Here is a 15,595-nt window from a genome sequence, read left to right as displayed (position 1 = left end):
ATGTCGATAGCCGTGATGTCATCCAGTTAATGAGGTTGGGCCATTCCCTAATCTAAAACAAATAAATAGGATATAATTTACAACCGAGTGCTTGACTCTGGGAGGTTTTCTGCACAGTTTATTATTAACACATTTTTAAATAAAATATAAACACACCATATCCAGTTTAAATACATCGTTTCCCATTTAATTAGGTAGTAATCCATATCGTTTTCAAAGGAACAATGTTCCTCCACTGTGCCAAACAGTTCAGCAAAAAAAATTGAGAAATATCTGGGTGGCAACCAACTCTTGGAGCCTGCATCCTCGGGGGCTGGCTGTAGAGTGATTGACATACTATCGAACCATAGAATGGGCAAAGGGCTACGGAGGAGAGCCAACCGGGAGAGAGGGGTGGGTTTTGGACCATCGGAGTGCATCTGACTTGTGGAGAAAATGACAGCCCAGCTCACTGAGGCTTTGAGAGGGTGACTGCTCACTGTTGGCTCAGTGCTGACAGTGGTTATCACTCAAAAGCAAACCTCCCCTTTCGCTCTTTCTTCCTCCTTTCTTCGAAATACAGAAGAATTGATTCCAGCGCCGCTTATCTGGATGAATTACTTTGTCTTAGTGGCGTGCCAAGAATTCAAGAGAGAGAGAGAGAGAGAGGAAGGGGGAAACTCTCCAGGATATAACTTTATAGAAAAAAAACGCCGAGGGGCTGTGAATATACTTCCTGTGTTTGACAGGAGGATGGAGGGAAGCCTTCAAACTTAAGCCCACCGTTTCGTCTTTCCCTTGCAGCTATTCGTTTTTAAGGGGGAGGGGAACCATATTTTGTTTTCCGGCCCCTTTTTGAGAGATTTACCGAGGATTCGGAAGAGGCACCAGTTTGGACCATTCTACCAAAGATGTGTGATATGATTTCAGAGCAGTCGACTGAGAAAATCGGCAGAATGAAAAAGTTGAGAAGAACTTTGTCTGAAAGTTTCAGTCGTTTGGGTGAGTTTATTGATTACTGAAGCTTTTGATCTTTTTAATCACTTTGTGAAATGTCACACTTAGTTTCGCTTTCTGAGAAGTGTTCATTATTAGGTTTTAAAATGTCCATTGACTGTTAGGTTTTTTTCTGTCTCCCTTTTAAAGAGGAACACTTTCACCAGGGTAAAGCTAGCTGGCGCAGTTAGCACAGTCTTCGCTTCTGTGCAGTACTGTACTGGTTGTACAAGGAAAGCTGCTGATGTACTTCAACATAGAAGAAACCTCAAATGCTCAGAACTGTTTTCTGTGTATACTCTAATCTTGCAGTATCGTTAATAAAATGGTTTTTATTAGATAAAACATTTGTGTAGAAGACCTTATTTTATTCTTGAATTAATCCGAATGGAGGTTTTCTAAAAGCTCTGCTTTGCCTATGTAGGTAATGGGGATAATGAGTTTAAGTACTAGGATTATTGGGAATTTACTTACAAGCTAGGCATTAATTTATGTTTCTGTTTTTTTTTGTTTTAAGCCTTGAAGAAAGATGACAATAACTTTGATGAGGTAAGATACACGGTTTAGATAAACGTGTTCAGGTACTTTTGTTTGCAGTGATTAGTGTTGAGGAAGTAAGTTTTTCTTTTGGGAGGTTGTGTGAGATGTTATCCTTGTGTTATCTAGATCAAACTCTTTTAGTAGTTTGAAGCCATATTAAGTGAATTCTTGGAGGATTTTTTTTTGTTATTTAGCATCCTCCCATCTTTTAGTTTTTGGGCATGTTTAATGTCATAATTTGGTCAATTTGAATATATTTTATAAATCAGTGTATTTCTTATCTTTGTACAATAATCAGTGAATTGGAAAGTTTTATGTTTCTGGACTAGCCTGATTTGCAGATGACAATATTGGTGCTGCGCATTCTGAGACCTGTGATGAGTGAGGGTTTATAGAATTGATTGTGGGTGAAGCTAGGATCAGATGTCAACTGATTAATATAAACAAGACATTTTGAAAGCCTATCAGGAAACTGGGTACTTCAGTATGTCCTGTACATGTTTGCTGTCCTTTTTTTCTAGGAGCACAACAGGTTGAAAAACGCTTCTGAAATAAAAGCTCTTGTAGCAGAAATATTGGGATTTCAACCATCTGATACAATTATCACTACACCTCCTTTGGACAATAAAATTTTCAAAATGACCATGTCAAAATATATCTAGGCATTTATTTCATCCCTTGTTTTAATAATAACCACTTGTTTACTCAATGTGAATAAATATTTTAATAGGAAAGGATCAAGAATTTTCACTAAATCCCCAGGCAAGAGCAAAATATGTCCTCTTTCTTGAATAGAATGCAAGTTATGGCAACATTTTTCTTGTAAATGAATACAATCTTATTGTGAATACCTGGAATTAGGAGCACTAATAATGAAGGCACTAATCAGTAGAAAATATTACATGGTTGGGTTTAATTGTGACTTTTTAAATTGCACAAATATGCTATATCAACATAATTTATTGAATGATGTAGTGCCTAAACTGTAGGCATGAGAATAGCATTAATGAATTTGTGCCTTGTGAAGGTGGCTTATGGTACTCTCTCTCCTTACATTTATTTCTGGAATTTATGTCCACTGAGACAGGATTCAAACATATTTATCTGTTCTCTGGGAACTTTGTGACTTTTTCCTGCATAGGGGTTAAAGAAGGCACATAAATAGCATCTGTTTGGAGTGATGACAGCCCTAGAGTGATGAGGTTGTCAGTAGATGCCTAGTTTACAGAGGCAAAACCTGATACCAGATCCAGGCAGGTCTGCAGTACTCCAAGGTAATAATGATTGATCAGTAACCTTGGTCTGTTAATGGAATCTGGAAGGCTAGCCATATTTCTTTGAGGCTGAATTCTTTGTTCTTTGCTCTAGATAACCCTGAACCTTTGTGATCTAAATAGATGTCTTGATTACTGGCATTCATATAATTGCCAGCTCTTTTGGATTTCTGAGTTTTAGTTTCATTATGGTATTGGGTGCATGATCAAAACATATTTCATTTCATTTGGTTTTGTTATCGTTATAATATGTAGTTGGTGATTCGGGTCATCATTGGAATAAATAGTCCTAATGATCTGAAATAATGACCTCTTCATTTGTGACATAATTCAAATTGGTTTTAGATGCAAAACCTGTCCAACGCTCAATTTATAATGTCCCTTTAACAAGCATTATTATTGTAGCTCTATTAATAGCTCTAATGTTCCAGATGTTTCACATTATAAATGATCAAACTCATTGAAATATCACACCTAATTTATCACATGTAAATTAAATTCAAATTTGAATCTGACTCCTATGAAGTTGCAAAACTTAATATGTAAGGTTACATTTTTGTCTAAGAAATGTTGCACTGAAAGATTTTTTTATTAGCATTCTGCTGCAAATCCACAAAAAAACATTGAACGAAGTGTTGCTTTTTTGCCAGTCAAAATTTTGCATTGTTTGACAATGGAATGTTGCACCAGATGTTTCTCTACAATTTCTTCAGCTGGTAATTGTGAAATGACTTAGGGTAAAATTTGTGTTTTGAGAAATGTTAGGATAGGCCCAGGGTTGATTTGCCTCAATATTTTATTGGTATGTCTTTTTTAAGTTACTATCTTTGCAAACTTGTTAAACAGCAATCAGTGCTGGAAACTGCCCCATCTGTCCACTCATTCAAATAATAAGCTGTTGTTGAATCAGTATGAAGCAAGCAATGTGTTTAAACCTAGTGCAATATTTAGAGGTAGTAATCAGTATTACATACAAATTAGCACTGATTTCCTTCTTTTGTTTGATAGAGGTGGAAGTAGTGTCTCCTTTTTTCAGTGAGCAAACCAGAGACCACAAAATAGTAATTGGTATTTCAGATCAGGTACGTTCTTAGTTCACGTGACAATGATCTGTGATGCATTCAAGGGAAAAAAAACCTTCAAAACAAAGCTGTTCTTGGTTTAGTATGTGAAAACTATGCCAATCTGGACAGTATGAAATATGTACCACTTCAAGGTCTTGCACTTGGTGATTATAGCAACTTCCAATTGAAAATGACTGTCAAAAGAAACAGAAATGGAGTGGAAAATATCCAACTTTTTACATAGCTTTGTTAGTATATTAATGTGTTTTTATATGGCAAGCTATGAATGCAGCATGAAGAAATTCAGCTAGATGTATACTTGCCCACATGTCTGTGTTGGAGTGCAGAATATTTGGCTGGAGAATTTAAATTATCATGTACCTTTTGAGCCTCCACAGTGAATGGGTATTAGTAAAATAAGTTTGTTTTATTGTTTTAACATTTGGTAGCCATTATCATTTTTAAATAAAAGGCCCATGTCAACAATACCTTTTTTTTTAATGTTGTGAAGAACCTAAGCTGTGGTATCAAGTTGTCTGCATGTTGAGAGTTTCCTTTGGAAAAGATGACTGACCCATTTAAAACTTCAGGCATGCTTTGGAGTAGTGTACTGTAGAATTTTGTATTGATGGTTGGGGGAGTATCTTTATACAAGTTTCACTGTATAGAAGGATGGTTTGGGTGGGATACTTGCATGATTTCTCAGTCAATTAAGTGTTATTAGTACGTGGAGGACATTGGACTTAAAATCTTGGTATGCTACGAAAAGCAGTTGGTATAATGAAGGAAGTTATTATTTTTGAAATGTGATTAAAGTCATGACCGCTACAATGGTGTTTCACCTATTTTTCAATTATCTCTACTTGATCATTTGTTCTAGAATACTGAAATAATAATCAAAAATATTGAACGACAATAGTTTCCTCCTTTCCACAAATAGACAGACTGACTGACTGACTGAGGTATGTCTTGAACAGTCTGGGTACACTCTTTCAACTCCCTGTAGAAACTCCAGCTCTGCAATTGGAGGTTCCCACAAGCCTGGAATGAGTAGCTCTGAAGCAGCATTGGAGAAATTGTGTGCAGTGCAACAAATAGGTTACACAAATTAAAAGGAGTTGCTTGAGAGAGTTTGCTATTAGTCACTTTGATAGTACATAATGTAGGTATGTCTGAGGGGAGGAGGGAAAACACAAACACCCATGCTGCTGAAGGTTTTATCCTGCACTCACCAGGAGAGATGCAAGAATGCCATATTTCCAAGAGCAAAAACGTATTCTGGATGAAAGAAGGGTGCTGATTGGCTAGTTAAGCTTGGTTATAGGTGTTGGCCATGGAGAACAGTTCCTTGGGCTGTTTGTTCTTTTCTCATTTAGAATTAAATGAAAATTCTTGACCTGTTTCCCCTCCCTGCAGAGGATGGGTCCCTGCATATAAATATATGCAGTGTCCCAGCAAGCAATGTGAACCATATGGCTAATTCTGCATCCTTGCAAACTAAGGGATCAGACTGGAAGAAAAGGCATGCAATGCTGTGATTTAATGGTAGGGCAAAAGATCAGGAAAGTATGAAATATAGTGAGGGGGAAGAATTGGAGCATTAGGGGAAAGCTAGGAAAATGTTCAATGGGGTGTGGATTTAAATACTATGGGGGAAAATGTGTTGGGAAGGTTTTAATCTGACTAAAGGCTGACAAGCTCGATGGCCTGCAATCTAGAGTACGAGAAGTGGCTGCAGGATAACGAGATACATTTGAATATAATCTTGCAAAGTTCCCTAAACTCTGGAAAGATTGCAGTGAATTGGAAAACTGCAAATGTAACAACTCAATTCAAGACAGGAGTAAGATGAAAAGCAGGAAGCTGTATTCTAGTGAGCCGAATATCTGGCCAGAGGGAGCATTTATTGTTTCAAAGCAGTGGCAGGCAGAACGTTTAGATAATCCCTGTGCAATCAAGCACACTCAACTTGTTTGTTTGTTTTTGTCAATTTGTTTGTTATTTGAGGAAGTAGATGACTGAGGGGTAATGAGTAAATGTTGATGGAGTCTTGTTGACCTAATGAGGCCTAGAGAGACCTGTGCTGACTTTTTATTTTCAGGGATGACCCATTGAATCTAATGCCAGTCAAACATTGGCAAGGCCATCAGTGCACCTTCCCTTGGAAAGCAGACCCCAAGGATGGAAGTCCTGCCCAGTGATAGAGGGGGTTGTCATCCATAAGTGGTGGTTATTTGGCATTCAGATAAGAAAGCAGCATCTGAAGAGCAGAGAGTCGACGTTTCAGGCATAAGCCCTTCATCAGGAAGGCAAGGATAGGGGTTGGCAGAAGGTAGCTGTGAAAACTATAGGTAGATGGGGGTGGGGGGTGATGATGATAGGGTGGATTGGATACATGAGGAGGAAGATGGATAGGTAGGTCAATTCAAGAGGGCGGTGCTGAGTTGGAGGGCTGGATCTGGGATGGGGGGGGGAGGTGAGATCAGGGAACCGTTGAAGTTGACATTGCTGTGTGGTTGGAGGGTCCCAAGATGGAAGATGACTAATTATTCCTCCGGTTGTCTGGCTTGGATTTGGTAGTGGAGGTGGCCCTGGACTTGTATGACCTTGGCGGAGTGGTGGTGGTGGGGAAAGTTGGTTGGCCGTGTGTGTGTGTGTGTGTGCCCGCCATGTTACGTCGGTGTGCGTCCTGTCCCGCTAGTGTAGAGGCGACAGTAGATGTGGTGTACGGACTGTGCAGGACAATCTCTGCCTGATGTGGAAGGCCCCTATGGGACCCCAGACGGAGGGGATGGGGAGTGATAGGTGGAGGTTTGACAGCCCCTGCAGTGGCAAGATAAGGTACCAGGAGTGGAGGCTGGGTTGCTGGGGGGCATGGACCTAACAGAGTTGCAGAGGGAATGGTCTCTGCGGAATGCTGATTGGGCTGGGGAGGGAAATATATCTCTGGGGTCTGATTTGTGGATGGTGGAAATGGCAGAGGATAATGCTTGTATCCGGAAATTAGTGAGGTGCAAGGTGAGGACAGGGAAGGTTCTATCCTCCTTATGGTGGAGAAGTGGTGTTCAAGGGCAGAGGTGTGAATAATGGAGATGTGCTGGAGGGCATCGTTGATCATGTGGGAGGAGAAATTGTGGTCCTTGAAATGAGGCCAACTGGGATGTCCTGGATGGCCAGTTGCTCCTCCTGGGAGCAGATACGGTGGAGGAATTGAGTAAGGGATAATGTTTTTACAGGAAGGTGGGATAGGAGGTGGTGTAGACCAGGTAGCTGTGGGAATTTGTGGGTTTGAAGTAGATGGCCATGTTGAGTCGGTCTCCATCTCTGAGGCCTGACTCTAAGCCACCCAATGACTGGACGAAGAGTGCCTCATCTTCAGCCTTGGGACCCTTCAACCACACAGCATTGATGTCGACTCTACTAGCTTCCCTTTGTCTCCCCTCTCTCCCACCTCATCCCAGATCCAACCCTCCAAACTGGCATTGCCCTCTTGAACTGTCCATCTTCCTTGCCCACACATCTGCTCTACCTTCCCCATAAACCTGTCACCATCACCGTCACCCCCACTCCCACCTTCCTATTTATGTCACAGCCACCACCTCTCTCTTCACTCCAACCTTCCTAATGAAGGGCTTATTCCCAAAAAAAACAGCTGCTCTCATGGAGTTTGTTCCTTTTCATTCCAGGTTGAAAAATGAAAATTTAAAGTGGGATGATAATCAGAAAACCACTGTCAGTGTTGTAAAACCCATCTCGTTCATTTAATGGCCTTGTAAAAAGGTGTTGAAGATCACTATCCGGCTTGTGTGCAACTCCAGATCTATAGCATTGTCACTGGCTTTTAACTGACAATTTTGATTCTCCTGCTCCTTGGATGCTGCCTGACCTGCTGTACTTTTCCAGCACCACACTTTTTGACTCTGATACCCAACATCTGCAGTTCCTAATGTTTGGGACAGGAAGGTCAACCAGGAACACTGTTGTCCCAGGTGCTCTACTCTAGTGGAGTTGGGAAAATGAAGGAATGTGGGTATAGTATCATCCTGCCTAAACAAGTGCCCTCCTGCTTCCAAACTCACCATTTATGGGAGCAAAAGATCACATTCTTTATGAATTTGTATTTCTAAAAGGTCTTTGGCATGTAAAGAGTCTATATCCAAATATTTGATCCAATATAGTAAACAAATATATTCTGCAATGGGAGCTGACTGACTGATAGCAAAAAGCATTGCGCTAAATGGATCACTTTCAAATTGAAGACCATCTAATGGAGTGTCACAGGGCTAAGTGCTGAAGCCTCGACTATTTAAGATTGATTATTAATGACTATTCTATTCACATTTACTGCTATGATAATGGTTAGAAAAACGATGTGTTAGGATCCAAAGTATCCTAAAGGATAGGTAAAATGAGTGGGCAAATATTTGGTAAGTTATGGGAAATATGAAGTTGTTCACTTTGGACAAAATAGAAAAGCACAATACTTATTTAGAGGCTACAAAGGACCTGGGTACCCTTTTGTATGTGAAGTGCAAAAGGTCAGAATGCAGGGAAAGTAAGTAATTAGAAAATGAAATGGTGACCTTGGTTGCAAGAGGATAGTGAAAAAGTAGAGAAGTCTTTCTTTTTTTTCTGTTGCAATTGCGTATGAGGCACTGGTGTGACCACATCTGGATGTGTTGTCATTTTGGTGATTTTAAGGTGGGATTTACTTCCATTGTAAGCAGTTCAGAGAAAGCTTCCTCTTGATAAGGAAATTATTGTGTAATGAAAGCTCGTGCAATTTGAGGCTTAATGGAGTTAGGAAAAAATGAGTAATATTACTGAAATAGTTTAAATCTTAAGGAGGCTTGACATGATCAATTTTGAAATGTCTTCCCCTTCTCGGGGAATCTAGGACTAGAGAGTAATCTTCAAATTAAGAGTACTCCTATTTTAGATAAGTTAAGAAGAATTTATTTCCGAAGGGTCACTTCCTCATGAACAGTGAGGGTGGAATCACTGAGTGGATGTTAAGCGGAGTTAGACATATTTTTGTCAAAGAAGTCCAGGGTTATTGGGGTTGGGTGTAGTTAGAAGAAAATGGAGTTAAAGACTCACTCAAATCAACCATGATGATATTGGACGACAGCAAATGTGGGCCTCTGACAACTCTTCGTTGAGACTATTATAAAAGTAACTTTTTGACAGCTTGAAACAATCTCACTTTCTTATTTGCAACAAGATAACTTCAATAGTACAAATTCTATCGGTTTAAAATGCTCGTTGTTTTTTGCACTGTTGTCCTCGTGTTCCTTGCTTTAGAGACCAATACCATTTACATGTCTTTTTGAAGTAATTTTTGGGATGTAGTTTTGTTTTTGCCTCACTAATTCAGGAGTTGAAGTACAAAGTCTAAGTTCAGCTTAAAACAGATTTAAACCAGCCTTCTAGAAATGGGTATTGAGCAGTTTGCTCCAAAGCCAATAAACAGATTGAGGCCTTGGGCTTTTTAAAGTTAGAACAATAGAAGCAGCCTGAATGGGTCGGATCAGGCTCCCACAGAACAAGGACTTATAGTTTTTGCTTTCAGCAATTGCTGGGGTCTTGAAGCTGGATGTGGAAGCTCTGATTCCTCTGTCTGCTATAGCTAAATGTTTCCTGCTCCTGGAATTGCATGCAAGACTATATCTATTTTACTGAATTTGCCTTTGCAAGGGTGTGGTTATGAGATATTACTATATTGGAATAGTTAGTGTTGAGTAGTTGTTAATCTATTATTCTGTTAAGTTTTCTACAAGTTGTTATTGCACTTCTTAATTTTGTTGTATTTTTAACTATGGTGCATGAGTAAAGCATGTTTTGCTTCCAGACTAGTAGCTTGATCAATTGCATTTTAGATGCAATTCAACACCTGGCACCCAACTTTTAAAATCACCAGGTTGGAGTCTAGGCCAACTTAATATGTTGTAAGGGGCTTTGGTCTGTTCAAACAATACTGATTGTCCAAACAAAAGTTTGCTGAAAGTATTAAGTGAAATTCCAGGTTTGATAAATGTCCAGTCACTCTTTTATTTACAATGGTTTTTCAAACACATTTTTGAAAACAGGAAATAGCTGTTCCTTTCTTTAGCTGCTGGCAAACTTGGCTGTCTCCTAAAAGGAGTTGAGCTTATTCCTAATACAGAATCATTAGATAAGAATTCTTAATTGTAGACTAGTTTGTTTTCCTGTGGAAGTTCAGTACAATGATTTGCCATTTTGTTGTTTTTTTTCAAATGGATCAGCACTTGATTGGCCCTCTTGTTTTAAAGTAATGTTCAGCATGCAGCTACAGCAGTACCTACCTATAAACTTGTGCTTCATTCGGGGTTGCTATCTTAAACATATCAAGAAATTGGTCTTTGGAGCATTATCTGGTAAGTTTGCCACACTGCTCACTTTCATGTCTCTCAATGATAACAAAAAGAACATTGTAAATTGTAGTCGACATAACACATTCTTTGCTATTTCTAAGTCTTTTGTGCACTGTCCCTTGACCACGCTTAAATGTCTTTCAAAATCCTCTGCATTTTTAATCCGTCAATACTCTCACTTCCTGACAAAGTCATTAGGTGAATCTTGCCACCTATCTCATCCACCAAAAAAAAGCAACTTGCTGTTTCTGGAGACATAATCAACCGCAACTATGTTCCTTTTCTTTTTAACAATATTGTAATTGTTGTCAAAAGTCACTTTCTCTTATGTAGTTGACTTTGTCCACTGAATGCATTGTAACTGGAGAGTAGCCAATCTCAATCTTCCAAAGGAGAAAGAATGGCACTGGCGTGCATGGCTTTTTGAGGGTGGGCTGTGAAAGAGGAGGTGCAATGGAGGGATGGTTGCCTTTGCCTGTGGCAACAGCAGACTGTACCCACCCTACTGTTAGACATGATTTCCATGCAGTGACATACCTACCTGCCAGTCACCTTTTCAGAAGTGGCTATAGATGTTATTGGTCACAGTTGTGCGTCATCTGCATGGACACTTGGAGCCAATATGAAAAACATACTGAAAATTCCATTTGTAGTCTGACACCAGTTATAGTGGCATTGAGTTATCAACTGCCACCTAGCAGGAAGTCAGGGTCTCAAAGGTAAGGTGCCCTAGAGTGCCAATCAAGGTAACCCTCCTTGTAGTATGTTTGCTTAAAGCTGCCAATCTTGTACCTGGACTGTTAACCAAATATAGGTTGTTTATTTGGAGATGAATTAACAGGATCACTCAGCAGGCATTTACACTCCAAAAAGCCTCATTTGTTGTGATGAGAAAGCACTGCTGCATTCTACTGTATGTTAGACTGTATGCAATGGTTGCAGGTCACATGCTCCACATCCTGATTAGTTGCTCATTATTATGTTTCCTTTTAGTGATATTATTCCAGCTCACCTTTTCCACTGCCACTTTACTTTCCTATTTGTCGATTGATAATGAGATTTTTTGGGTGTGGGGCAAGAGGTTAAGGTGCTGAGTTCGAGGTGTTTGTGCTCCTTCACATGGTGAGATAGTGTTTAAGTCTTTCAAGATTTATTGTGCCAGGCACATTTTAGCCTTTGCAAGAGTTGCTAATTAACTATGCATCGAAAATATTTGTGCCTTTTATAATTGATGGTGAACGCTTCTTAGTACCCATTTCCAGGCATTTACCATTGAACAGTAACACCCTTTTCTAAGATTGCTCATGTTAAAAGATTTGGTTTAGTGATGGACTGTGACTTATTTCCTTTTGAAAGATTGCAGTATGAGATTGTTGGTTCACTGTCTTGGAAACAATTGGTCTTTGAGCTTGGCTACCTAGTATTTTGTCATTGCCAAGGTGTAATTTCCTTGCCCTTCATTGCCCTGGGCAAGTTAACACCAAGTCCAGTAAATACTGGGAGTTCACTTGCTCTCTGCAAATGAAGCTGACTCCATTAAAATTGACACAGCTTTGCTATTTCCCTAACTGACTCCTCCAACTGGAAGTATAATTCAGATGTTTTAAAACAGACATGCTGACTTGTTCCAAAATGGTGTTGGGATGTGTTTTTGATCATAACTAATGGTTGAAATAAAAGTTCTGAATGACTAGATTGCAGATTTTACTTTAATTAATAAGACTTGGGGGTGGATTTGAGAAGAGGACAAGGTATGTGTGTGTGTATGTTTTTGGGTCAGTGATTTTCAGTGCTTATAACAAAGTTGAATTTCAATTTATTTTTAAATGTCTTGTATGAAGCCTGAAGCAGAACAGCTTGCAAGAAAATTTAATTGTCTGGAAAAGTTAGTTCTGTAGCACAGGATATTATATTTCATGTCTAGCTGACGTAGGAAAATAAGTGTAATTTTAAGTACATGATTTATTTCAATGTTTTCCAGATTAATATGCTAACAAAATCTTTACTGATCAGCAATCCCTCAAAGATTGTGATGTGGGCTTTCATGAACAGCAGTCTAACAACTTAATTTTAAGACACTTAATCCAAGTTTTTTTTTAAAAAAACAACCTTTTCTAGTAGAAACACTGAACTTGTGGTCTGTTATATGTCAATATGATTAACTTTTGACTAAAAAATCTCTTTAGCAACTAAAAGTGGTGCAGTTTTAGGGGGAGGAAGAGTTTAAGGAATGTCAGCACTCCCTTGTGAATATTGCATCAAAAATGTCGGGAATTCAAACTGCAGACCATCTTTCTCCAGTTGTTTGTAGCTTAAACTCAGCCAAGCCTGAGATGCTGCATTTTTCAGTTTGCTTTAATTGTACTTACAACAGTGTTCTCCAATCATGTTGCTCAGTCTAAAATTTTCTTCCTAACTGTCTTTGACCTTTGCATTCTTCATGGAAAGTCCATGTTTTGGTGCAGTTGTTGGATTTGTGACAACAATCCATTCTGTAGTGCAGGTCATTGGTTTACCCATTGAAATGCCAAATGTTCCAGGGCCTTCACAATGCCTGAAGACGAAAGCAAACTGAAGTGAGATGTTTGTGATGGGACTGTCTTTTTAGTTCCCGCCCCCACCCCAAAAAAAAACATCTGAAATGAAAACTGTTTTGGGAATGGTTCTGCAGTTTGGAAAAACGGGTGATCTGACCTCTGTACAACCACAGTGTAAACCACCATGAACAAACAACAAATGAAGTTTTGGTTGTGGATGATTTGGAACCAAGGGGTGTGTGGACACTGCCGCTCTTGTTAATGGTGAGAAGTTGATTGCATGGAGTAGTGATCAATGGTTGACTGACCTTTTTTGTCTGACAATGACCAAGAGGCTTGTTCTTGGATAACTGAGCAGCTTGAAACTGGGAACAAATTAGAGCGAGAGAGAGAAAAATGTTCAATTCCTCCCCAGCATGGGAACAGACTCTGGGGTCTTATTTTAAAAACCCACTGTGAACTTGAAGAAAATCAGTTTCTTTCCTGCAACAGTTGTAAGCTGAAGTTTTTTTTATCTGACTAATTAACTTGGCCATCTTGTCTCACCAACCAGTAACACCATCTGGAGAAAGCTGACTGGAGTAACATGCAGGCCAGCAACAGTAGTCATCATTATCATTTGAACAAAAACTGGCAACAAAGCGTACTGAGCTGTCTTTCCAGGTTTCTTCACCTCTGTTTATGAATAATTTGCCCATTTAGTTCGTCTGTATGTAAAAGAGGCTATTTATAATGAGGATTTAAAAAAAAAATTACTGTTATTTCTTGATGGCTTGTAACGTTTAAATATGTAGCTAGACTCTAATTACTTCCAATAAACAGTAAATCTTGTTCAGTACTGAAACCTGGCCCATACTTTTTCAACCTCAATCTGAAAATTGAGTAAATTGGGCAACTTTTTAAAAAACAAAGTTTGTGATGATTGGGAATAGGGGAGCTTCATTTCAAGCTCATTCCCCGGTGAATTGTACTGCAAAGGACAGTGAAATATAAGGAAACCATTTCTCCCCACCTTGTTTTCCCCCTCGCCTCAAAGTTTGCAGTTGATGATATGGGGCACAAAATTGGTATAACATTGTTCTGAGAGGTATTGAACATCAGCAACCACTTTAAATAATATGCTAAATTGAGATGCGCACAAAAATGAATGGTAAGCCATGTTGGGAGAGTTGACTTGGGCTTTGGTTTTAAAAATGTTACGGGTTTGCAGTGCATACTTGGTTAAATTGATGGCACAGCATCCTGAGAGCCATTTTGGAGAGATGAACAGGGTTAATTGCATTGTTTTCAGACTGGAGCCCCATACGAAGTAGTCCAGTTAAATTGATTTCCTTCCTGAATGTATGCTGCTTTTCTTCAGAATTCCAAATGTTTAAATTGTTTGCGATTTTTGGAATGGGAGCATGTGTCCACACATCATTAAATCTGATGACACATGGGCAGGTCCAGACCATCGCTTCTCTTCTCTCGCACAACTCCACAGAGACCTAGAGATGTACAGCATGGAAACAAACCCTTCAGTCCAACTTGTCCATGCCGACCAGATATCCCAACTCAATCTAGTCCTATTTTCCAGCACTTGGCCCATATTCCTCCACGCTTTCTATTCATATGCTTTTAAATGTTGCAATTGTATCAGCCTCCACCACTTCCTCTGGCAGCTCATTCCATCGCTTCTCTTCTCTCGCACAACTCCACAGAGACCTAGAGATGTACAGCATGGAAACAAACCCTTCAGTCCAACTTGTCCATGCCGACCAGATATCCTAACCCAATCTAGTCCTATTTTCCAGCACTTGGCCCATATTCCTCCACGCTTTCTATTCATATGCTTTTTAAATGTTGCAATTGTACCAGCCTCCACCACTTCCTCTGGCAGCTCATTCCATACATTTGTCACTCTCTGCGTGAAAAAGTTACCCCATTTTAGGTTCCCTTTATCTTTCCCCTCACCCTAAACTTATGCCCTCCAGTTCTGGACTTCCTCATCCCAGGGAGGAGACTTTGTCTATTTATCCATGCTCCTCATGATTTTATAAATGTGAGGCCACCCCTCAGCCTTCAACGCTCCAGGGAAACCAGACCCAGCCTATTAAACTTCTCCATATGGCTAAAATTCTCCAACCCTGGCAATATCCTTGTAAATCTTATCTGAACCCTTTCAAGTTTCACAATATCTTTCCGATACGAAGGAGACCAGAATTTTATGCAATCATCCAACAGTGGCCTAACAATGTCCTGTACAGCCACAACATGACCTCCCAACTCTTATACTCGATGCTCTGACCAATAAAGGAAAGCATACCAAACACCTTTTTCACTATTCTATCTACGTGCGAGTCCACTTTCAAGGAGCTATGAACCTGCACTCCAAGGTCTCTTTGTTCAGCAACACTTCCTAGGACCATACCATTAAGTGCACAGCAGTTCAGGCAGCATCTGAGGAGCTTTGAAATCGACGTTTTGGGCAAAAGCCCTTCAGCAGGAATAAAGGCAGTGAGCCTGAAGCGTGGAGAGATAAGCTAGGGAAGGATGGGGGTGGGGAGAGAGTAGCATAGAATACAATGGGTGAGTGGGAGAGGAGATGATGAAGGTGATAGGTCAGGGAGGAGAGGGTGGAGTGGATAGGTGGAAAAGGCACTAGGCAGGTCGGACAAGTCCAGACAAGTCATGGGGACAGTGCTGAGCTGGAAGTTTAAAACTAGGATGAGATGGGGGAAGGGGAAATGAGGAAGCTGTTGAAGTCCACGTTGATGCCCTGGGGTTGAAGTGTTCCGAGGCGGAAGATGAGGCGTTCTTCCTCCAGGCGT

The 15,595-nt window shown here is 39.9% G+C and overlaps 1 protein-coding gene across 1 annotated transcript in view; it reads left to right on the top strand.

The window, feature by feature from the left end:
* The first annotated feature begins 415 nt into the window (after positions 1-415).
* The window catches only part of cdk14 (cyclin-dependent kinase 14), a 659,453-nt gene continuing 644,273 nt past the window's right edge, over positions 416-15,595 (top strand). The window contains exons 1-2 of the mRNA XM_043690284.1: positions 416-981; positions 1,493-1,524. Of these exons, the coding sequence (XP_043546219.1) occupies positions 891-981; positions 1,493-1,524 (123 nt within the window). The 5' untranslated portion in view covers positions 416-890. The remainder of the gene's footprint in view (positions 982-1,492; positions 1,525-15,595) is intronic.

Source organism: Chiloscyllium plagiosum, chromosome 5 (genome assembly GCF_004010195.1).
Source record: "Chiloscyllium plagiosum isolate BGI_BamShark_2017 chromosome 5, ASM401019v2, whole genome shotgun sequence".
In the NCBI taxonomy this organism is placed as follows: Eukaryota; Metazoa; Chordata; class Chondrichthyes; order Orectolobiformes; family Hemiscylliidae; genus Chiloscyllium; species Chiloscyllium plagiosum.
This window is presented reverse-complemented; position numbering and strand designations above follow the sequence as displayed.